At 43.2% G+C, this 24,445-nt stretch overlaps 2 protein-coding genes across 2 annotated transcripts; one reads left to right on the top strand and one right to left on the bottom strand.

The window, feature by feature from the left end:
* Positions 1-1,711: 1,711 nt before the first annotated feature.
* WDR77 (WD repeat domain 77) lies at positions 1,712-8,157 on the bottom strand. Its single transcript, XM_070396582.1, has 10 exons — positions 7,938-8,157; positions 7,506-7,691; positions 6,344-6,485; positions 6,110-6,159; positions 5,293-5,363; positions 5,100-5,154; positions 4,598-4,669; positions 3,775-3,883; positions 3,200-3,268; positions 1,712-2,686 (listed from the first exon to the last, which is right to left on the bottom strand). Exons 1-10 carry the CDS (start codon positions 8,050-8,052, stop codon positions 2,527-2,529), a joined length of 1,029 nt encoding a protein of 342 aa, XP_070252683.1. The 5' UTR covers positions 8,053-8,157; the 3' UTR covers positions 1,712-2,526.
* Positions 8,158-8,309: 152 nt separating this feature from the next.
* ATP5PB (ATP synthase peripheral stalk-membrane subunit b) lies at positions 8,310-22,212 on the top strand. Its single transcript, XM_070396966.1, has 7 exons — positions 8,310-8,440; positions 8,713-8,749; positions 13,055-13,200; positions 16,276-16,439; positions 16,861-16,986; positions 20,641-20,820; positions 21,797-22,212. The coding sequence occupies exons 1-7, from the start codon at positions 8,401-8,403 to the stop codon at positions 21,872-21,874; spliced, it is 771 nt and encodes a 256-aa protein (XP_070253067.1). The 5' UTR covers positions 8,310-8,400; the 3' UTR covers positions 21,875-22,212.
* Positions 22,213-24,445: the final 2,233 nt, after the last annotated feature.

The raw sequence follows: 24,445 nt of genomic DNA on the forward strand, positions 1-24,445 counted from the left end.
AGAGCAACAGTGGAGCAGGCTTGGCAACATGTGCTGTTGGTTAGGTGACCCCTGGTGTGGCTTCTAACTCTAGTGACCTTGCTCTGAGTTGTTGCCCAGTTTCTAACCCCTGTGCCTTCATTCTTGTTACTAGGTCTCTGCTTTGATTTCTCTTCCTGTTCTACATACTGTGGTCACTTCACTTGTTTCCTAAGATCTGGGTCCTGACTCAATCTTGCCAGGCTTCTGGGGCCTTATTGACGACTGTCTTTGAAGACCTCCTTGCTGTAGAATGCCTACCCCTCTTCTTCTGAGCCTCCCCCCCCCCCCCCCCCCCCCCCCCCCCCCGCCCAGGTCCACATCATTTAGATTTCACACTCGGTTTATGCCCTTCTACCCAAACTCCTGCCAGGAGCACTGGCTATTAATGCTGCACCCATCACAGAGCCACGTTTGCCTATCTGAACCTCATCCACCTGCACCAGGGTCAGTCCTCAGACTTCTATTCTGTTGCAGTGGGCAAGGCTGGAAGTCAGACCTAACCATTTCATACCTCCAGAAGGGACTGATAGTGCTGAAGAAAATGCCAAGATACAACAATGGATGCACAGAAATGACCTCTGCTTCATTCAGGGATGACCGTGCCAAAGTTGGCAACTGTGCCTCTAGGTGCACAGCAGAAGATGAATAGTAAGAAGCTGAATGGGTTATGTTGAAAATCAGTGGGGCATGTTGCCATTTGTTCTCAATCTTTCTCCATGAGTTCTTGTCAGAGAACACAATTGTTTTTCATCTTTACGCGTCCACCCAGATACTTAAAAATATTCTTCACTGGGGCTTCGCCTGATCTCACGAAATGGGAAGACATTTACAAATGTCTTACAGGGGACTTACTGAAGAAATCCCTACACCAGTGCAACCTCTTCCCTATAACACTCTGCTAGATGAAGACAAGACCACAGACATGAAGTGGTTTGGTTTTAACAAAGCATTTGACCAAACCTTTCATGAGTTATTACGAAAGAATTGGAGAAGTATGACTTGAACAAAATCAGTTGGTTGGTTGGTATAACTCAGAGTGCTGGCTACAGACCAGTATAAACATCAAAGAGCCTTACCACGTCCTTTAAATGAATGAACTGGACTAAAGCAGTATTTTCCAACATTTAATGTAAAAGATGATTTTGGTTGTACATGAGGTTTTAAAAATTTTAGTATGTTTATTTTAATGTGTATTAGAAAATGTATATTACCCCCGAAACATCATTTCCTATATATTATTTAAAAATTGAGGCAGTTAAAAAAAAAGACTATTTTAATAAAGTAGTAGAGGTCAGTACTATGTCCAAACCCCAGGTAAAGGTTTCTTTCTACAGAAATGGGAACGTTCACTTTGAAACTAAAATTCTAATACTTATCCCAAAGGACATGCTTGATCGGAATCTTTACTTATAAAAATGTGTCCATGTTCCTTCAAACTGCCCCAGTTCCGTGCGATTTTAGCTAAGCTGAACTTGCAAGTACAAAAGCACATGATGGATTATATTTCATTTCAATACGCTCAGGAACTGAGCCATGATTTCTAACTGGCAGCAGCAGCCAGTCCACCAACCCCAGTAACCAAACGTTTAACTTAAGTTCCAACCAGCTGCTCTGGGGGCTGTAGGACTGATACCCCGAGAAGTGAAATATGTGTAACTGCACGTAAGACGCGTTGGAAAAGACAGGCCCATAAAGCCTAAACGTTTTATTTCATCAGCCAGTGTCCACAGAAAAGTCCCAGAGGCAGGAGCGGTCAGGCCCCAGGTTATTTTCAGGTAAGAAAGGTGGCAGCCATTTCTCTGCAAGTCTATATGTCAGTTTTTAACTGAAATGCCCTTACGCTCTCCCCCATCCCCATCTATGGCCTCTATGATAGAAAAACCCTTGTCTTTCACATACACAACTCTATGGGAGTTGGGGAGGCACTAGACAGGCACCAAACTTTATTCGGCCAGAAAATGGACTTCAAAGTCGGTTTAATGGCAAGTTGTGCAAAACTGTGGTGAGTGGCCCGGCTCTTCCTCCAGCTGAGCTGGCCTGGATTTCTGTGAATGGAAGCACTGCCCATGTTAAAGGTGAATTAAGTTCTATAAAAAAATTTAAGCTGCTTCATCTGAGTAGTATATGAGCTGCTTCTAGAATCCAGGAATGCCCACATCTCATCTAGACACAGCTGATTCCACACGCACAGCTACATGGGAAGCATAAAAGCCTCATGAACTCGTTTTTAGGGGATGGAGAGGGTGGGCTTCCCTCTCCCGACCAAAAAACTACACACACACACACGCAGACATACATATCTATCCATTTCCCAGATAGTTTTTCTTCCCTATGACTACAGGATCCCAGAATTAGCCACCCCAGGCTGACAGACAGGCCTAGTGACTGCCCAGGTCTGGGGTATCAGCTGACCTGGATTTGAAAAGGCTCCTGTGTGGTCTCTCAGACTGAGAGGGCAAAGGGTGAGGCTACTCCTGGGGGATTTGCTTTTGCCTTAAACCCAGTCTACTTGGCAACACTGTTAGGTCCAGGGGCTGGGAGAGGTTCTGTGGGCAGCACGTGGTGGATGACCTGGTGGTCCCAGCCCACGGTGGTGAGGAGGGAGGGATTGAGCGGAGACCACGTAGCATCCCTCACAAAGTCTCTGTGGGCTCGGCTTCTGAACCTAGGAGTGGAAAGGAAAGTCTGAGCGTGGCAGGGACAGGAGGAGAGAACCACCATGTGCAGGCACACTGTTGGGATGTATTACACACACTTCCCAGAGGACCTCACTGAACCTTATTTTCATAGACGAAGAAACAGGCTAGAGCAAGAGCAGGGACATGGGCCAAGCTCAGACCGCAAGTCATGGCCAAGAAGGAAGACAAACAGACCTTCTACCTGGTGCTCTTCACCTGGTAACAGGCTCCAATTCACTAAGCGATTCTTTATGGGAAGAGGGCAGGCTGCCTTCTCGGAGGCTGGCATGCCAGTCTCAGAAACGCCGCCCGCCACCACATTCCTCTACCAGGGGCAGAGCTGGCTGTGAAGCAGCCCCAGGAGAGAGAGGGTCAACACTCCGCCCGCTTCCCCCACCTGGGCCCCTTGACAGAGACAATGCACTTTCCTGACAAGGAAAAGGACCTGCCCCGTTGCTCCCCTCCCCGCTTCCCGCCCACAGGGCTCCCCTGGCACTTACACGTCAGACAGGCCCGAGTCCAGCACAGCAAGGGAGCAGTCCTCACTCACAGACGCCAGCAGGGGAGCACTAGAGGAGGGAGGGAAGGGAAGCCCATGGGTCCCAAGACAAACCCCGATGGGCCAGCTCCGAACCCCCCCCAAAGTGACCGGAGAAGGGGGCCTGATCCCCACACTGGGTTAAGGTCTGGCTACCATTCAAGTCGACATTGTAAGTTCCAAGGAAAGATGAGGGAAATGGAAAAAATCCAGGGTGGACAATCGTCCTGGCGACTAACCACTCCATCTAGTCCCTCCCTGCAGCTCCAGCAATAACCCAGAAACACGGGCTTCTCAACCACACTGTCCCAGAGGCCTGCACTGTTCACTGTGTTGGGTGCTGAGCTGGATGTTAGCCATTTGCAGACAGACACTGCACAACCCAAAAAAGGACCCGTCTTAAGAGACCACTGACATTCCGAAACCTCTGCAGAGCCGTGTCTGCTTTAAGGAACTTCCTAATGCTTGGCAGACATAAGCAAGTCCCCTCGCTGTGCCCAGGTGTCCCCGGCAGGCCCTGATGACAACGAACAGTACCTGTGTGGGGAGAACGCCAGCCCAGTGACACACTGGGAGTGCACAGCTGAGCTGAGGACACAGCTTGCGCTCTTGGTGTCCACCAGGGAGACAGTGCCGTTCTCATCACCTGCAGAAAAGCGAGAGCGCAGCACAGTGGTTAGGAGTGCAGGCTTGGGGTTCAGCCAGACCTGGACTTGAATGCTAGTCCCACGATGCTGGACAAGTTAACCACTCTGAGGATCAGTTTTCTCTTTCGTTACGTAGGAATAAGTAGCCATCGGGTGGTTGTGAAAATTAAATTAGTGGATGATGTAGTGATCTGTTTAACCACAACCCTGTCACCATGATAGCACAACTATGCACAGTAGAAAGAAATTCCCTACATAGTAAGTCTTCACTTAACATCACCGATGGATTGTAATTCTAAGTGAAACAACATAGAATGAAAGCAATTTGCATAGGCTCGTTGATATAAACCAGATTTAAGTTCCTGTGGCATCTCATCAATGTTATGAAACGATGCTGAATGAAGTGACATTATTCACGGACCTGCTGTATCATGATCCCCGTGCTTTGTGGCCCACGACTTCTAGTCATACCCAGGATGCAAGAGCCAGAACAATCAGGACTCAGAGCCACTGGGGGAGGAAATCCCGTTGTCCAAAGCTGAACTAAAACCACTTTAGGATGGCCCCCCTCTCTAGCCCCCGTCAGCATCATGCATGTGGTGCCAGGTGTGCTGAGGCAGAGCAGCCAGAGCCTTGTGCACTATGGAGTTGGCACTCCGTCTCTCATCCTCCCCATCCCTAGAGTCAACACGCAGTGTGAGGTGCTCCCTTACCCAAGACAAAGACTTTGCTCTGCTGTGGGTGCCAAGCTAGTGAGGTAGGAAGGTAGCCAGAGGCACTGCAGCCTGCAAAGGAGAGAAGAGGGTTCGTATGAGACCCAGAGCCCAGCTCCAAGAAGATGCTTCTCAGGTGATGCAGTCTAAGTCCCAGGAACTCTTTATTCCGATTCTCAAACCCCACGAAGGCAGCCAGGTCCTCATCCTTGACCCACCAGCCTCCTGCCCTCCTACACAAGCCGCAGGCAAGTTTCAAGCATAAAGCATGAAGATTTCAACTCTGGCCCCCTTGTTGACCCATCCAGCAAATGGGAAGTGAATCACCACCCAGGAACCAGCCCTTCCGCTGAGGTCAGCAGAGCCTCAGTGGGAAAGAGAGCGGTTGTGTAACTTATGTCACAGGAACTGGCATCTGACGACTTTCCCTTTGACTCTGGCCAAGGAAAGCCTCTCCTGGGTGGGTCCCAGTCCCACGCTCCCACCGCGCTCTCAGACTCACCCATCTGTGATGCTGGCTTGGGACAGCGCGTATCCCAGAGTAAAATTCGACTGTCCTAGAAGCCGAGGAAGAGAAAAGGGGCTTCAGAATCCAAAGAAGCAGCCGCGGGCCAGGAGGCCTCCACACTAGACTTTGGCCTCGAGGGTTGGAGTGCGGCTGGGGAGTGGGCAGGGAAGAAGAGGCTGTATCTCACCTCACCGCACGAAAGAAACACGGAATCCTGGTGGGGAGAGGCAGCAACACAGGTGACCTGCCCGGAGTGAGCTGTACAGGAAGGGGAGAGAAATGTGAGAGAAGCTGGAGCCACTACTAGCCAGCAGCCAGACCCTATCAAGGGGCAGGAGGGACGGGGAGAAGGAGGCCTAGGCTCATGATGCAATTTAATAAATTTCACGAGAGATTCTGAATGAAACAAAACCCAAGAGGAGATGTTGATGGAATTATAAAACCTAAAAAGAGCTTGGGAAAAATTAATTAGCAAAGACAATGAGAGAGAAATTAGGGCTGAGCAGGGACAGTGAAAGATTTCATAGTTAACATCCTAGAAGAGTAATCTTCATACTGCAGGACGCATGCCTCACGGGAGTTCTGGACACTAAGTTTTAAGGGAATAGATTTCCTGAATGTTCTCTTTCCTCTAATTGAATGAGTAGCTGCCTGTAGTAGTCAGGCAGGAAAGCGAGGACCTGCTGCCCCTAACATCCAAGCAAAGTTCAAACCAAGAGTCCAAAAAGAAAATAAAAATAAAACGGCTGCCCTAGCTGGTTTGGCACAGTGGGTAGAGCATCGGCCTGCGGACTGAAGGGTCCCGGGTTCCATTCTGGTCAAGGGCACATGCCTAGGTTACGTGTTCATCCCCAGTAGGGGGCATGCAGGAGGCAGCCGAGCAATGATTCTCTCTCTTCATTAATGTTTCTCTCTCTCTCTCCCCGTTCCTCTCTATATAAATACATACATATATACATACAAATGGCTAAGGCCAGGACTGGAAAAAAAGAGCGGGCACTCACCCCGGTATGAATTCAGTACCATCTGCTGAGTGAGGTCCCAGACCTTGATGCTAAGAAGAAAAAGGAAACAGATACTCAGTGGGTTGCAAAATCTCCAGTGACACCTTAGGCATATGCCATAATTAGTCCCTGGGATCTTATAATGAGTCTAAAATGTTATATAATAAGGCTGATCAAACAGTGAAGACATCCAAAGGAGGCTTAGAGACAGGGGTGCTGAGAACAAGGACCCACCAGAAGTCTTTGCTACCGCTGACAGCTTGTGTGCCGGAGCGCAGCACACTGACTGTACACACTATGTCATCGTGCTCATACTTGCAGAACTTGCTGACAATGAGCGTCTCGTTCTCATCCAGCTCCCACAATTCAACAGCACCTGTTAGGGATAGGATGGAGGGTGAAGGGAACAAGCTTGAATTATACCAACACAGTAATCCACTTCTAGGATTCAAGTAGTCCATTGTCACTGAGCTAAAAAATTAAGTTATTTCTATAGAAGCAAAGTTCATATTATTAGAGAGTTTAGCTAACTTCCAAGCCATTTGCCTTTATGCTGGTATTACTCTTTTCCTAACAACAGTCCAAACAGTTAGGTGGCGAAGGCTTCTAGGAAAAGATGAACCAGCTGGTAAAATCCATGATCCCACTTCCAGTGAGAAAATACTGGAAAATACGTTCCCGGGGGAAAAAGGATGACTTCTCCACAATGGTCTATGTGCACACAGTCCAGTGTGGTTAAAGCTTTCCAATTATAGTAAGTATTTGTTGAACGGTTTCAATAAATGTCTTGCAGAGTCTTTAAAAATACGTTGAATAACTCAATGGCTTGCACGGTGACTGGTTAAGTACTGAAAACACCCCAAAAGTTGTCTTGAATATATGTAGTGTTCAAGCTCAACTGTTAGAGGCTCAATTTTAAATTTCATGTAATGCCTACCAACACGCCAATTCTGATCTTTTCTTTTTTTTTAATAATAAAATCTCCACTACTGAGTCTGACATTCAAAACAAAGAAAGCATAATAGAGACATTTCAGAAGAAAATGGGAAAATATGGAAAGAGGCACCAGAGATTGGCTTCAACACCTCTAAGATTAAGATTATCCTTGGTCTGGATTTGGGGGGGGGGGGGGGGGGCGGGTTATGGGACAGGTTACATGGAAGAAAAAATGGTTCCAACTTATTTCTTAATTTGTTATGAGTTTTGCTAGAAATTCCCACCAGGCAATTTAGAATTTTGGAAAAGGTATTCCCACCTACTCAGGAGTTCTCCTGAGGGACCAACACCCTCAAGCTACCCCATGCACTGAGTGTGGGGCATGAAAGACTGAACCTAGCCTGACCTGTACCCCCTTGGCCTTCATTGCACCCGTGGGGTTGAGGAGACAGTGACTCACCTGAATCAGAAGCCACTAGGATACCTCTGTCCCCCACCCAAGTGAGGTCTGCTACTCCGGCCTCCGTCTGGACTCCAGCGGAGCAGAAGCCTTCGTTGGGGGCGGCACAAGGGTCCTTGAAAAGCCAGAGGGAGCCAGCCCAGCAGCGGCCACTCAGGCTGGAAGCCCCGAGCAGGAGCGCCCCATCTAAGGGAGGTACAAGCTGTCAGCGCGCGAGGAATGTAAGGGTTCGTCTCCATGGCGACAGCCCAGAAAACCACGCGGACTGAGGCTGGGTGTGAGCTCCGGATCGCGGGGCACGGTTGGGGACCGAGTTCAGCCAGGAATGGATCAGGGTGGCGGGAGGGGCGGGGGCGGGCCAGAAGGAACAGTCTCGGGAAGGGTCGCCCCGAGGCGGGGTGAGGGAGCCCCAGGCCCGGGATCTCGGCTCACCCGACCGGTACCGCGCAGCCTCCAACTGCCGCTCCATACAGGCGGGTGCATTAGGGGGAAGGTTCCACTCGCGATCCTCCGGGGGCACTAGAGGGGGCGGGGTTTCCTTCCTCATCTCCACGGTTTCAATGCCAACCTAGACCCAAACTGGACGCCCGCGGGAGGCTCAGCTCCGACAGTCCCCACGTGGTACCCCCCTGGGCCTCCGCCCCTCTGGACAGGCGACTGGCACGCTACATCTCGCGAGAATTGCTTCTACGGTTCCATTCCGCTTTCCGGCTGCCGCCCTCCGCGCTAGGTGCCTCTTATCGCGAGAAAAAAGAATTGGAGAGGAAGTTGAGGGAACGAGGGTGCGCGTTCTCTTCTCGCGAGACTTGCGGGCGACCATCTTGCTCGGACTCGGGTAGAATACTTCGTCCAGGTCACCGGGACCCCAGGACCGCCGAGCCTGCCGTCGCTGACCATGCTGTCTCGGGTGGTGTTTTCTGCAGCCGCCGCAGCGGGTGAGAGGTGTAGGCCTGGGTGTGACTATCATGACTGTAGAGAAGCGCGTCTAGGGTTACGCGGAGCGGGTGGGAGGACAGTGGTCGAAGAAACGCTAGCGAGCCTGGGGCCTGAGTGGGGGGTTCTTAGCGCCGCTCGGAAGGTGGGCGCGAGGTCTCAGGGGACAGGAAAGAGGGGGGAGTGGCCATAGTGGTCGGGCCCCGCGGGGACCAAGGGAGGGGCGAACCAAATGTCACCTTGACCTTGCTGACCTGCGCTTGTGTGTTTGCAGCCCCCTCCCTGAAGAACGCCGCCCTCCTCGGTCCCGGGTAAGTGAGGGGCGTCATGCTCCCCTTCGCCCTTGGTTTTTTGTCCTCGCCTTTCGCTTCTCTGAGACCTCTCAGCTTTGGGCCAGAAATTACCTTTTTGGGGGGTAATTTTGGAACGCGTAAAGCCTCATTCAAACACTGGGGCTTCTGAACTAGAATATCGTCGTCGTATCCCATTATGGCAAAGATGCAGAGTTTAGGCGATGTGTTCTAACTAAACTATAAACTGGTTTGATGTCTTCTAAGCCCCGCCCCTCTCCCTTGTGACCTTCAGGTAGACAGAGCTGCCACCTTGCGAATCAGAGTTCCTGTGATCGGAATTTTTGCGTACCCAAGGACAAGTTTTTGCCTTGTTTTTAGTTAAATTTATTGGGGTGACATTAAGTTTCAAGTGCACCGTTCTGTAAGGCGTCACCTGTAGATTGCATTGTGTGCTCATTGAGTCTCCTTCCCTCGCCGTGTAATTCACCACCTTTTCCCTCTTCAGCCTTCCCTCAGCCCCTTTCTGGTCAGACTGTTGTCCGTGTCTATGAGTTTATTTGTTTTTGTTTGTTAGTTTGTTGCTTTCTGTTTCATATCCCACATATGAGTGAACAGGTTTTTTAAAGTAAAACAAAAATGAAGCGAGTTGTTTGCGGTCTTTCTCCCAGATTCTGACTTTTACTGCCAGGAGATAAGAGCTAGGGAAATCTATTGATTCAATAGGTATTTATTTGCCACCAAGACAGCCAGAGGTAGAAAATGAGCAAGGCTGAGGGTCTGCCTTTATGGAGCTCACAGTCCAGAGAGGAGGTAGCTGTAGAGCAGTGGTTTAGAGCAGCAATTTTCAGCCTGTGTGCCACAGGGATTTTAAAACATGCAACGCGTGACTATTTAGTCAAGGGCACTGACCTCTTTTCCCTTCGACTGTCAAATGAAAAAATGAAGACAGCCCACACAACAATGGCCATCAAGTGAATGTATCAAAATTATACCCCCTTTTTTTTTTTTGGTCAGGTCGGCCAAAAATATAATACGTTTTTTGGGTGTGCCGCAGAATTTTAATTAGTTATGTGTGCCACGAGATGAAAAGTTTGAAAATCACTGGTTTAGCGTAAGAACTCCACAGCTAGAAGAAAGAGGTACACCTGGCCTCTCCACTTACCAGCTGTGTGACCTCTGTTTCCTCATCTGCAAAATGGAGATAATTGTGCATTGTGGGTTATGAAAATTAAAAGAGTTAATTCCTGTGAAACTATAAAACCAGTGCCGGGTACGTAGTATATGCTTAGTAAATATTAGCAGCTGTTAGGTTAATATTATTTCATAAAACCTGTCCATTTGGGAGGGTGATTTCTGTTTTTAGTTGTAAATCTTGCAAAATGTGATAACTATTCTGTGCCTTGAAAAGGTGGCTTTAATCTATCTGTAATTTTTGAGTATGTAATAAAGCAAAGCTATAATTGCTTCCAACTTATCAGAGAAGAAAGATTCCATACAGACAAGTAAATAATTATCATACAGGTAATAAATAAAATACACAAGATTCATATATAAGATACAAGGAACATCCTCGATTTCTCTTTCTTTCACTTTCCATATCTAATGCATCAGCAAGGTCCTTCCACCAGATTATACCTGGACTCTGACCACTTCTCCCGCTACCACCCTAGGGCGCGAACCTCCATCAACTTTCACAGGGGCTATTCTGGTAGCCTCTCAACTAGTCTCCTTGCATCTCTTCTTTCCCATTACAGCCCGCTCTCCCAGTAGGAATTATGTCCGTCTCCTCACCCCACCCCCCTGAACCCTCCAGAGCTCCCCATCCCACTTGAAATAAAATCCAAACTTGCATCACCAGAGGGGCCCAAATGAGCGGGTCCTATCCTGCCTCTTCAGTCACTGTCCTTTTAGCTCATTCTGCGGCCATAGGCCTTCTTGCTATTCCTTTTACAACTGTGGAGCTTATTTTTTGCCGCAGATCTTTGTACTTGCTCTTCTCTCTTTCCCCAAGGTCAGTGGCTCAGGTGTCCTCTGGCCTCCTACAAAACGCCTTGCTCCCACTCTGTTGCTCCCTGTCCCCTTATCTTGCTCCGTTTTTCCTCATAGAACCCGAAATAGCTACCTGAAAGCGTACAGACCTATATACACACTCCCCACAGCCTTAACAACAGTGTTAAAAAGGCTGGGACTTGGTGTGCTTGTTGCTGTGCTTTGAGGGCCTGACGTAAGTGGAAAGTCAATGATGAATGTTTGTGGAATGAATAAGTGTTACCCCAAGATTGGAGAGGCCCTGATAAAGGATGTACTAGAGATGTCCTGAAGGCTGGTTGGATTTGGCAGTTATTAAGTGAAAGGCATAGCAGGCAGAAGGAGCAGCATGAAGCGTGTGGTGTTTTTTTTTTGTTGGTTTATGAGAGCTGTGAGTACTTCTTCATGGCGAGAGGGTAGGAGAATGAAGGAAGGTGAGGGTCTAAAATTTGACAGGTGCTGAATCATGTGCGCTATATTAAGTGGTTTGTTTTTCTGTAGGCTTTAAGTAAAATTTGCATTTTAAAAATATTGGCAGCAGTGTGTCAGGGGCTAGGATTAAGGGGTATTTGACCAGAAGAAGAGAGACCAGGTTTTGGATTATTAAGTTCAGGCAAGAAATGAGGGCTTGAACTACGACAGCCAGTTGAGAGGATTTGTGTCAGCCTAAAGCCAATTCTCCAGTGCTGTGATTAAAATCGGCGGTTCTCAGCCTGGGCCAGTGTGCCCTCCATGGGACATTTGGAGGGGGGATGCTACACTAGATGCTTCTAGTGCAGTGGTTGGCAAACTGCGGCTCGAGAGGCACATGTGGCTCTTTGGCCCCTTGAGTGTGGCTCTTCCACAAAATACCACGTGCGGGCGTGCACGTACAGTAAGGTTGAAACTTCGTGGCCTGTGCGTAGAAGTCGGTATTTTGTGGAAGAGCCACACTCAAGGGGCCAAAGAGCTGTATGTGCCTCGCAAGCCACAGTTTGCCGACCAGGGTTCTAGTGTGTACAGACCACAGGGATACTGCTAATCCCTTTACAGTGCACAGAACAGTCTTCTACAACAAAGTATTGTCAGTAGTCCAAACTGTCAGTAGTGCTAAGGTTGAAAAACCCTGATTTAAATGAAAGAATCTTGAGCATGATTCTCAGATTTCAAAAGTTGATGGGGTATTGAAACTAAAAGAAAATACTATAAAGTATAAACTATAATTCAAAAAGATAAAAATAATGTTAAAAAGACAAGCAGTGAACCAAAATCAAAGAAATAATATAAACTCTTACATTACAAAGGGATAGAGGTACAGAGAATTGGGACAAAAACATACTGAGTATTTGAAGGAGACTATGCTTGACAGCAAATAGGAGAACGACTAGTGGATTTTATTTAATCTGAAACAATGAGACACCAATTTGCTATAACGGCTAAAAATGGAATCTTAGGCTACTACAGTACAAGAATAATTTTCAAATCCACTGTAGTACAATACAATAGTAGTACAATACAATAATGGCAATAGCAAGTTCAGAATATATATTTGTAGAAAGAATGATTTGGTCATGCTGTGTTAAGAGTATTATGTTCAGTTCTGTGTACCTAGTTTTTGTAAACAAAATCAGAGAGCTCCTTGTGGTGGACAGTCAGGATTGTGTGGGGAGTGAGATGTTTAACCCACATATACTAGTATGAGTGTATCTTTCGTACAGAGAAAAATAAAATCAGAACCAATAAAAGAAGGTTTCAAGACATACATAGCAGTTCAATTCAAAGGTGAACATAATTAGAGCTACCTAACACTGAAACAAACCTGTTTCACGTAGTGTTGGTCAGCACCCCATCCCAGAGAATATTCAAAAAGGTCAAAGTTCTTGCCGTCAGGGAGCTCACAACACAGTGGACATGTAATAGTTAACCACTGACATAGAACTTTAACATACGCCAAGTACCATTCTAAACAGGTTTAGGATTTGAACCCAGATAGTAGTCTGCCTTTGGTCTATGTTCTTATATATTTCCATGCTGATAATAGACAGATAACTGATGAGACTTACAGAAGGGATTCTAGTTTTGGGTAGAAGATTACATACGACTTTATGTAAGTCATTTGCCCTGTCACACAGCTAATTATTAGACCCTAACTTTCCTGTTCTTGGTCTATTCTCTTTCTGTTATGACCTTTCTGTTCTTGGTCTCCGTCTCTTTCTTGTTACCTCAGTCCTTATCCCCATTCATTGTTTCTACTAACTTCATACACTGTGTTCTCTTTAAAGAATAGGCTTTAAATTTGTGACATTGCTGCCTTAGGGTTGTGCAAGCAACAAGGATCTTTCACACTGGGCAGCCAAGTCTTGCCCCTGTACCACCTCTTCCTGAATATGGAGGAAAAGTTCGTCTTGGACTGATCCCTGAGGAATTCTTCCAGTTTCTTTATCCTAAAACTGGTGTAACAGGTGAGCATTTGCCCATTTTGATAGTATGTTTGGATTGTGTGATTTATGTTAACCTAGGATTTGGGCAGCCTCTTATTTACATACACCACAAAAATCAAGCCAGCTGTTTTAAAAGTAATTGTGGAAGTGATTCAATATAACAATTTAGTTGCTCTAACTTGTCTTTGGAATAAATTTGTTTGGAATTTTAACTTGATTTTTAGCATTGTCTCCATTTGTTGATATACTAAATTTATTGAATGCCTGCTCTATGCCAGGTACTAGTCTAGGCATGCAGTGGTATGCCATCACAGAACATACATTCTATTGTAGGATGCACAATAAAGAAACAAGTAACTGTATAATATACTATCTAATAGAAATAGCTGTGGATTAGAATAAAGCCAGGTAAGGCAGTAGAGTGTATTAAATTGTATATGTAAGCATGAAAACAGAAAATGGGCTGTATTTATCAGCTTTTCCCCCTCGAGGTCAAAAAAGCGTAAAATGTTGTGAAACATTGCATTTTTATAATGCAGCTAGAGGCCTGGTGCATGGATTCATGTGCTGGCAGCATCCTTCAGCCTGTCCTGCACTCTCTCGTATCCCGGGACCCCTCGGGGATGTTGGACTGCACAAAGTGGCAGGCAGCCAGGGAGGAGCCCAGGCTGGTGCTGTGCCACTCCCGCTCATCCCGGCCCCGCTGTGCAGCCGCTAAGTAGCACTGACATGGAGGCGAAGAGGCTCCTGGTCACCAGCCATGAGCCCAGCTTCTGGCTGAGCAGCACTCCCGCTGTGGGAGCGCACTGACCACCAGGGGACAGCTCCTGCATTGAGCGTCTGCCCCCTGGTGGTCAGTGTGCGTCATAGCTACTGGTCGTAACAGTTGCTTAGGCTTCTATATATAGGAAGAGAAGATATGGTTTCACTTAACACTATTTAATTCTTACAACAGTGCCATGAAGACATTTTCATTACCCAGAAGAACTAGGAAATCAAGGATTTACCAAATTTTTTCTCTCTTTAGTAACTGAGTTGTACTTAAATCCAGATTCTCCAATTAGGTTTAGTGTCCTTTCTGCTACATGCACTGTCTTGCTTGCTGTACTCATGTACTGCTAGGATTGTGGAACATTGGAAACCAAGGTGGTTTTTTTTGAACCCTCCAGGGAGTGCCTAGATTAGCATTTTCCTAACTCACTGGTCGGCAAACTGCGGCTCTTTGGCCCCTTGAGTGTGGCTCTTCCACAAAATACCATGTGCGGGCGTGCATGTACAGTGCGATTAAAACTTCATGGCCCATGCGCAGAAGTCGGTATTTTGTGGAAGAGCCACACTCAAGGGGCCAAAGAGCCGCATGTGGCTCGTGAGCCGCAGTTTGCCAACCACTGTCCTACCTGAAATTGCAAGAAACATTAGTGTCCCCAGATCTCCATAGATGATGAAAATGTTACATGTGATAGACCTTTTTTGCAAATTCACATTTAAAATCTATATATAGAAGGCAAATTAAAAAACAAAACAAATCTTGAAACATTGTATGGGAAACTGGGTAAAATATTTTTGAAACTCTAGTTGACCATTGACATGGGTTTGAACTGTAGGGGTCCATTTATATGTGGATATTTTTCAATAAATACTGTAAACAGCCAGTTTGGCTCAGTGGATAGAGCGTCGGCCTTCGGATTGAAAGGTCCCAGGTTTGATTCCAGTCAAGGGCATGTACCTTGGTTGTGGGCACATCCCCAGTGGGGGGTGTGCAGGAGGCAGCTGATAGATGTTTCTCTCTCATCGATGTTTCTAACTTTCTATCCCTCTCCCTTCCTCTCTGTAAAAAATCAGTAAAATATATATATTTTTAAAAAACAAAAAATCTTTTTTTAAAAGGCCAATTTTAAATAAATACTGTAAATGTATTTTTCTTATTTTCTTATGTCTCTAACTTTATTGTAAGAACAGCATATAATACATACAACATATACGATATGTGTTAATTGACTGTTTATGATATTGGATAAGGCTTCCATTAACAGAAGACTTGGTAGTTAAATTTGGGGGGGGGGGTCAAAAGTTATGTGTGAGTTTTGGACTGGGGGGGTGATTAACACCCCTAACTTCACTGCTCCCCACCACGTTGTTCAGAGGTCAGCAGTATAACCCCTTTATTCTCATACTATAGCCTAACGTCCTTTGGTGCTAGTGTTTCTCAAAAACACTAAAATGCTGCCATAAAGGTCTGCTTTGTCTCTGTTTAGCTTCCTGGGAGGCAAGAAAAGATAGCTATATTTGAAGCATTTGAAGATGCTACAGGAATTGAGAACCCCAATATCTAATTATTCCTTTTTTATGTATATACTACTTTATAGCTGTAGTTGTTTTTTATCTTCAGTGTCAGGTTCCTAGTCAATAAAAATAAGCAGTAGTAGATACATTTTATCCTGACTAATGTTCCCATTCAATAAGTTGTACATTTTGCTGAACAAATTACTTCTGAAAGTTACCTGACTTCTTTGTGGAATAGTTCCTGTTTGTTGAGCAGCTATGCTAGGCACATTATTTTTTTAAAATATATGTTTTTATTGATTTTATAGAGAGAGAGGAGAGGGAGAAAGAGATAAAAACATCAGTGAGAAAAACATCGATTGGCTGCCTCCTGCACACCCCCCACTGGGAATCGAGCCCACAACGTGGGCATGTGCCCTGACTGGGAATCAAACCAGCGACCTCTTGGTGCATGGGTCAACACTCAACCATTGAGCCACACCAGCTGGGCTGTGCTAGGCACTTTACATACATTATTTTTAATTTCATCAACCCTGTGAAGAAGGTACTGTTCCCATTTTACAGATGAGGAATCTAAGCTTAGAAACTACTTATGTTCCCCAGTTTCTTATAAGTTGTAAAGTCAGATTTCCTTGAGTTCAGATCCTTGTTCTCTCAACTCTACCATAATGCTTCTCAATCCAGTATTCTGTCTTTGAATCCAATTATTTTAATCATTATTTGGCCTTCAACTAATTAAATGCAGAATTATCTTTCTATCTTACCCTGTTAGACGTAGCATATCCATCATAAAATAACCTTTTCTTTTTTTAGGACCCTATGTGCTCGGAACTGGGCTTATCTTATACTTTCTATCCAAAGAAATATATGTGGTTACTCCAGACACCATCTCTGCTGTATCAACAATAGGGTTGCTTGTCTATATCATTAAAAAATATGGTGCCTCTATTGGGGAATTTGCTGATAAACTCAATGAGGTAAGAACCATAAACCTTATTTCCCATTTGAGACCATAGTAGAAGCCATCAAGTGATGTTTTTGATATGAATATATATATATATCTGTATATACATACATATTAAATATAATTAGAAATTAATCTAATTATAAGTACAACTACAGGTGTTGATAGGTTACTAATTTGAGATCAGAAATCAAGATAAATTTTTGAAAATCTACCAAACTTTCTCCAGCTTTTCCATGGTTTTGTTCATTCAACAGATACTGTGTACCTGTCATGGGCAATTCTTTTAAAGGATTTGTGCATTTCTCCCTATATGTGTGTATGTTTCTGTGTTTTTATAAATGGGGGATATAACTTTGAGAAAAAATAAAATGAATTTGTTTAATTACTCTTGGTGCTTTCACTGATCTTTGTTCTAAATATCGTAATTGCAGCAACAAATTGCCCAACTAGAAGAAGCGAAACAGGCTACCATGAAAGGCATCCAGGATGCAATTGAGCTGGAGAAGTCCCAGCAGGCACTGGTTCAAAAGCGCCATTACCTTTTTGATGTCCAGAGGGTAGGTTTCAGAACTTTCTAAGAAGAATGAAGGTACTCATTTGTATGCATTTAAAAAAAAATTTACACTCTCTTACATGAGGAATGGCTGGAAATTGAGCATATTTTATTTAGAAAAGAGAAGATTTAGGTAGGGGTTGGCAGTTAAGGCTGTTTAGACATTGAAGACCTATCACATGTATAAATGTTTAGTTATTACTCTAAAATTAGAAAGCTAAAATTATAAATCCACACAAAAGGAAAACAATCGTTAAGTTACAGCTGATTAAAGAATGGAATTCACTGTCTAAGGCACTTCACGAGGAAACATGTTTGCTATAAGAAAATCTGATACTTACATTCCAAATTTACAAGCAGATTCAGGTAGTAGTAAAACTTTTTACCATGGTCAGAGCAGAATTAGATTCTAAAATATTTAGTTTTTAAAACCACTTTAGGAACATGTCCAAATATTTTGTTGTTACTTTGAGTACAGTACTTTATGCCTAATATTTAAAGTGAGATGTCCTTATATTGAGGTTTTATATTATAGAAATACCTATGAAATGAAAAATGACATGCTAAGGTAAAGTAAGTATCTGAATAGTAGGCTCTAGTCCAATAGTTCTTTTTTTTTTAAAGCACTCTATCTAGTTTCTCTTTTTTTAAAAAATATATTTCTTTATTGATTTCAGAGAGGAAGGAAGAGGGAGAGAGAGATAGAAACATCAATGATGAGAGAGAATCATTGATCGGCTGCCTCCTGCACGCCCCCACTGGGGATCGAGCCCACGACCCAGGTATGTGCCCTTGGCCGGAATCGAACCTGGGACCCTTCAGTCCGTAGGCCGACGCTCCATCCACTGAGCCAAACAGGCCAGAGTGTCAAGTCCAATATTTCTTAGTGTGGTCTCAGCACCACACAAGCATCAATCATTTGGTGCAGGTTTTTGGACCTATTCTAAGACCTATGGCATCAAAACCTCTGCTAGGAGCTATCCAGATATCTATGATTTAAAAACAGGATGCCGGAAGATTCTTAAGCACATGAATGTTTTAAAACCTCTTTCCATGCATAATTAGGTTACAACCAGAGAATACTTTCTGCCTCATGCATAATTGAGTTCTTCCTCTATGGAGACACCATGGGATTACAGCAGAGAACAAAACAAAGTCTGCCTTCGTGGAATCTACTTTCTATCCAAGGGTTGAGAGTCGATTGGTAATAAGTGCTATGTAGAGCAATAAACTAATGTTAAAGGGAAAGAGATTTTAGAAGGAGAAAGTTACTATTTTAATAGGCAGTTTAGAAAGGCCTCTAATGTGATTTTTGAGCAGAAACCAGAACAAGTGATGGTGCAGCTATGTGGATTTCTGGAGAAATAGTATTCCAGGCAGAGGGAAGAACATTTGTAATGTCATCCCTAAACCTGGAAGCTTGCTCAGTATAGTCAAGGAAAGTAAGGAGGCCAATGTAACTGAAGTAGATTGGGTGAGGAGGAGAATTTTAAAAAGGCAAGGTGGAGTGTGGCCAGGGGCTAGATCATATAAAGTCTTAGAGGCTTTTGGAAGAACTTTGACCTATACTCTGAAGGAGAGAGAAAGTCACTGAAGCTTTTAAGCAAAGGAGTGATATGATCTCACTTACGTTTTGAAAGATCACTCTGATTATCCTGTTGCAGATAGCCTTTGGTCTTGTATGCATTAATTTGAAATGCCAATGAGTTGGTGAAGTAGAGTTGTTAGGGTCATTGGATATGTGAGTCTGGAATCAATGGGGATAATTCCAGGCTGCAGATTTTGGAGTCATGAGCTTACAGGTGGCAATTAAATCCATAATTTTGGAACACAAGGGGAAAAAACAGGTAAAAAAAAGTACCGCTTCAATTTGTAGTCCCTCTACTTATGGTCAAGTAATAAAGGGCCTAAGAATTTACCATAGGATTTAGCAACATGGAGGTTCTTGGTGACCTTGGTAAGGGCTACTTTAGTGAATCGATTGGAGTGGGTTGAAGAAAACAATGGAAGAAAAGAAAATGGAGTCACTATAGACAACTGAAAATTGTCAGAGTTTTACTGTAATGGTGGGCAAAGAAATTAATAGCTAGGAGGGGAGGATATAGGAATCGAGAGATTAAAAAAAAAGTATCATTACATATGAGCATCTGATAGAAGTTAGGAAAAAATTAATGCAAGAAAGGGGAGGGAAGAGTTTGCTGGAGTGATGTCCGTCAGTAGCCAGGGGGCTTGGGATAGAATGCACACGTGGAGGGGTTGGCTTCAAGAGCATAGATAGTTCAGCCATAGCTACAGAAAGGAAGGCAACGCATGTGAGTATAGGTTCAAGTAGGTTGTTTTATGTGGTGGTAGAAGCTTGTGGAAATTCTTTTATTCCTCTTTCTCAGTGAAATAAGAAGGAAGTTCATTTGCTGCGAGTTGCAAGTAGAGAAGAAGATAGGAGAGATTTGAGGGGAACGAGGATCGCGAGAGGGAATGGACTAATGAACTGTACTCAGGAGTATTAAGGGCCTACGTGAGATTAACATGCCAAGCCTTCATATTTGACAGGCTGACTGTAAGGAATCTCATCACACACGAGAAGATGACAATGTCCCTGTCACCATTATTAATTTGATAATGCTCTGGAGGTGTGAGTTGATATTATTATAGAAGAGAAAGAAGCGAGAGGTATAAAAATTCAAAAAGGCAAAGTTAATCTTATAGATTACCTGATTATATTCCTAGAAGACCTAAGAGAAGCAACATAACTCTTAAAACAATAAGTAAATTCATCAAGGTATCTGGATACAAAATTAATATCAAACAAAATCAGTAGCCTTCTATATACAGATAGCAATCCATCAGAAAATATACTGGACGAAGATAAACCATTTAGGAGAAGATGCCTAGGAGTAAACTTAACTAGAAATGTATAATCTTTTTCCTTTGTGAAGTGCTTGTGAGGTATGAGGCTCTGAGATTGGAAGGCTCAATATTATAAAGACATCAATTCTACTTTAATCTCTGAATTTTAACACATTCCTTCTTAGAAAGAAAATACTAAGAGATAGAGGTGGGATGTTGGGACTTGGACAAATTGATAAATAGAAAATTAAAAATTTTAACAGGGATATTCTGAAAAATTGAAGTTATGAGGAACAATCCTGCCAAATATTAAAATTATAAAATTAGAATGAACTTGAAATAGTATGGTCTGGTATATGAGTAGAAACTGAGGTGATAGGGTTTAGAGATAGACCTAAACACATACGGCAGTTTACATCAATGGCATTTTCATCTTAGTGGAGGAAGGACAAGTGGGTACCTTTGTCAGTAGTATAAAGTTGGTTTCCTACCTTCTGCCTCATACTTAAAATAAATTTCAAGTGAATTGAAGATCTTATTAAATGAAACTATAAAAGTAGAAAAGAGAGTATGAAAAGAAATACAGTACCCTTGGAGTTGACAGGGCCTTTCTAATAAAGATAACAAAATCCAGAAACTTACGTGTGGTACAATGTTAACTAGATTCATTGTAGTAATCTTGTCATAGTATATACAAATATAGAATCATTGTACGCGTGAAATTAACATAGAGGTCAATTACACTCAAAAAAGACAATTTGGAAACTAAAAGTTGAAGTGCACTTTTCATCATTCCTTCATTTTGCTTCAGAATAACATTGCTATGGCCTTGGAGGTTACTTACCGGGAACGGCTGCATAGAGTTTACAAGGAGGTCAAGAATCGCCTGGACTATCATATCTCTGTGCAGAATATGATGCGTCGGAAGGAACAAGAGCACATGGTGCAGTGGGTGGAGAAGCATGTGGTACAGAGCATCTCTGCACAGCAGGTACATGGTGTTTGAAGCTTCTGGACTTGGAGTGGTGTCTCTGACAGGTGTCCGCTGGTGGCCCAGCCAGGATCAGAACAGCCGGCCAGGAGTTTTTAGAGACAATCTCTGGTTGGTTTTTCTGAATGGTGGAACCTAGAAAATGCTGCACAGCTACCTGGGTGGCTTCCTTCTCCAGAGTTTTAAAGGCCTCTTATCTCAGGTCAGAACAATAGAAAGATTGTTCAGAACACTGGTTGTTGCAGACTGTGATCAAGTTCATCATTTGGGAAACATTAACCAACACATTTAATTTCTCCCTAAAACATAGAGACTGGACAAGGTTATTTCTGAGCCCCTTCCATTTCCTAATTTAATGATTTTCATTCCATTTCCTCTTTCCCAGCACCTGATTTATTGGTCTTGAACAGAAATTTTTTCTATTTACCTAAACTTGATTTCCTTTTTAAAAATTATGTTCTTTATTTACTTATGACGTGATTTCTTCTTTCCCAGATATATAGTGTTATATTAATGAATTGTTTTTTTAATAAACTATCTTTTATGTAAAAAACATGTACTTATTTTAAAAAGTTGGAAAATGTAAAAAAGTGCAGAAAATAAAAGAACAGTTATTTTCATTCTTAATAATTTTGTATTGCTAATGTTAGTTTGCTCTCTTTTAAGCAGCTAGTAGCTGTACAGCTCACACCGATGGCATGTGGTTACAGGCGTAACTGGCTTCAAACTCTACATAGATTTTACTTATAAAAGCTGAGCCAGGGGGTTTTAACTAATCCCTGGATTTTCTTAAAATAAATTGCTTCTTCCCTGTGTAAATAAGTAAATAATTCCTAATAGTTTATTATATTTAAAGTCAGTAATACAACTAAAGATTGTGTAAGAATCTCAAGGTTTTGTAGGAGATAAGAATTACATGTTTATATCCTTCCGTGATTTGGAAAGATCTAACCAGATTTCTCTTTCCTCATCACAGGAAAAGGAGACAATTGCCAAGTGCATTTCAGATCTAAAACTGCTTGCAAAGAAGGCTCAAGCACAGCCAATTATGTAAATGCATCTATCCCGACTGAGACAGCTAGAAACACTTGAGTGACGGACTGGAAACTAGGCTGTGACAAAAGCTTTCTGTATCGCCATCTGCTGGAGTAACAGTTTACCCCACTTAAAAATGAAAAGCGTGAGTTTCATCTAGTGAGAGAATTAAAACAATCTATTGGCCAGTGAGATGTTTATTGTCCTTCTTGCTCTGCATTTTGAGTTGTTCTATGATCACTTTTGAATAAGCAGTTTCCTCTTAATACAATTTGGTACCTGACTAAAGACTACCAAGTTATAATTTAAATTTGTAATTAATGCTATCATCTTACAATAAAGTGACAGTTGAAACAAGGTTTTTTCAAATTGTGTAATCTTCTGAAATACTATTTCAACATTTGCCATATGGGTAAAAATTAAAGATGTCATTGAAATGATAATCTTGTTTATAAGACCATTACTATTGGTAAGCTGCTTCTCGCTAACTGACAGGTTATGGACAATTTAAAGGTTCTTAAAACAATGGAGGAATATTGTACATCAAGTCATTCCATTTACTTTGTTATAATTTTAGTAATATATCAATGGAAAATATTATGGACTCAATGTGTCATAAAATTGCTCTTAAGAATCCAGCAGATAGCCCTAGCCGGTTTGGCTCAGTGGATAAAGCGTTGGCCTGTGGACCAAAGGATCCTGGGTTTAATTCCGGTCAAGGGCACATACCCGTTGGTTGCAGACTTCTCCTGGGCCCGGGCCCTGGTCAGGGCTCATGCAGGAGACAACCAATCGATGTGTTTCTCTTACATTGATGTTTCTCTCTGTCTTTCCCTCTTTCACTCTTCCTGAAAATCGATGGAAAAATACCCTCGGGTGAGGATTAACAAACAAACAAAAAAAGAATCTAGCAGATAAATCAGAAAGTTCTGCCCTTCTATAGGTTTGTCTGCATTTAATTCTTTCATGTTTACATAAAGTTTTACTTGTACACAATGGGCAACTTACATAATAGGAAATATTTGAAAATATGTATCATGAGTAATTGCTATTTTCTTGACTTCCTATGATTTTAACTTATGTAAAATTATTTGGATCAATATTTATTGATGGCTAATATATTCATTTACTCTAGAAATCAGATTGGTATAAGGGATTAGACTCGATGCTGTCGGTGAGCTGGTTAAAGCAGTCTCTTATCTTTGTTTCTAATGCAGGATCTTGAAGTTCACAGAACAGGCAGTTAAGAAGGGAAGATGGATATAAATTCGGAGAGGGTAGGAAAGTGTGGAAATCACAAGTATACAATGAAACCATCAGTTTTATTACCTCTGACCTTGATGGTAAGATTGTCCTACAAAACCCCAGGCCCTTCATCACACAGACGTAGTCCAAAGGTTGGAGAAGCTGAAGGATGATCCAGGGAAAGATTGGGAAGTTGCAGGCCCGGCTGCAATGAACTGGTGAACCAACAGATGACAACATATATGGGCTACAAAATAGACACCTCACATCCGCCCTCTAAACTTGCTCAAGAATCTCTTGCGGCTCACTCTTACTAGAATATTCAAGGAAGAGAATTTTGGAAAGTATAGTTCAGTCTAACCAAATCGACATGTTATGAACCACCACAACTATCCTGTCAAATGTTAACCTGAATGAGTAAAACTTAAAGCAAAAATTCTAGTCCTAAGAAGTCAATGAAAGCATTTAGTAAAACATGGAGAACAGAAAAGCAACAGGTTGGAAAAGAAATGTCTAGGCTGGCATTGAAAGGAAGTTAGGATTGGAATCCAGCAAGGTGGCACAGCAGCTGAATGTAGAGAAGCCACTGGAGGAGAGTAACATTTTTTCAACTCAATAAGTTAAGAGTGAAACATAAATAGGGATTATATTTGAGTCCCTAAATTCTATGCTTAGAAGTTAGATTTTGTTCTGAGGACAGGGAAGCCAATGAAAGTCTCCAGCAGAGAAATGATGACTAGATTCTTGTTTCAGAACAATCAGTACCAACTAGAGGGCGGTTTGGAAAGAGGATGTTGGCTCATTCTAACTAAAGGACATTGAAGACCTTAACTGTAGGCCTTAGCAATGTGTATGGAAATAAAGTAATTAGTGAGAAATACTAGAGGCAACATTAGTAGGACTTGAGCAGGGAGACTATGGGAGAAGGAATGAATTAAGTTGAGTCACCGTTTACTTGCTTGAGAGAAGAAAAGGAGGCACTGTTTACTGTGATTTGGAATATAGGAGGACGTCTGTTTCAGAAAAGAAAATAGGGCTAAGTATAGAGCCATGAAAGAACATGTGTTAGAGGAAATGCAGAGAAAGGATTCTGCAAAAGAGGGAGTCATTGGAGAAAAACCAGGAGAGGGTAGGGCCATGAAGTCAACAGACTGGAGAGTTTCATATAGGAAGAGCCAATTTCTCCAGGAGGTTAAGAGGATTAAAAGTGCCCAGAGCCCAGCCCCCCGGCGTTGCTCAGTGGTTAAGTATCAACCAATGAACCTGGAGATTGCAGTTTGATTCTGGTCAGGGCACGTGCCTGGGTTGCAGGCTAGATTCCCAGTGTGGGACGTGCAGGATGCAG

The sequence above is a fragment of the Myotis yumanensis genome, unplaced genomic scaffold, assembly GCF_028538775.1.
Source record: "Myotis yumanensis isolate MYYU_CA2020_CCGP unplaced genomic scaffold, mMyoYum1.0.hap1 SCAF_17, whole genome shotgun sequence".
Taxonomy (NCBI): Eukaryota; Metazoa; Chordata; class Mammalia; order Chiroptera; family Vespertilionidae; genus Myotis; species Myotis yumanensis.

Bases quoted from the DNA above. Each gene is read 5' to 3' on its own strand.
- ATP5PB (XM_070396966.1), top strand. From the start codon at position 8,401: ATGCTGTCTCGGGTGGTGTTTTCTGCAGCCGCCGCAGCGG. The intron at 8,750-13,054 runs GTAAGTGAGGGG...TTGCTGCCTTAG, and splicing joins GCCGCCCTCCTCGGTCCCGG to GGTTGTGCAAGCAACAAGGA. The intron at 16,440-16,860 runs GTAAGAACCATA...TCGTAATTGCAG, and splicing joins TTGCTGATAAACTCAATGAG to CAACAAATTGCCCAACTAGA.
- WDR77 (XM_070396582.1), bottom strand. From the start codon at position 8,052: ATGAGGAAGGAAACCCCGCCCCCTCTAGTGCCCCCGGAGGATCGCGAG. The intron at 6,160-6,343 runs GTGGGTCCTTGT...TTTTCTTCTTAG, and splicing joins AGCGGTAGCAAAGACTTCTG to CATCAAGGTCTGGGACCTCA. The intron at 3,884-4,597 runs GTAAGGGAGCAC...GCTTTTCTGCAG, and splicing joins GAGCAAAGTCTTTGTCTTGG to GTGATGAGAACGGCACTGTC.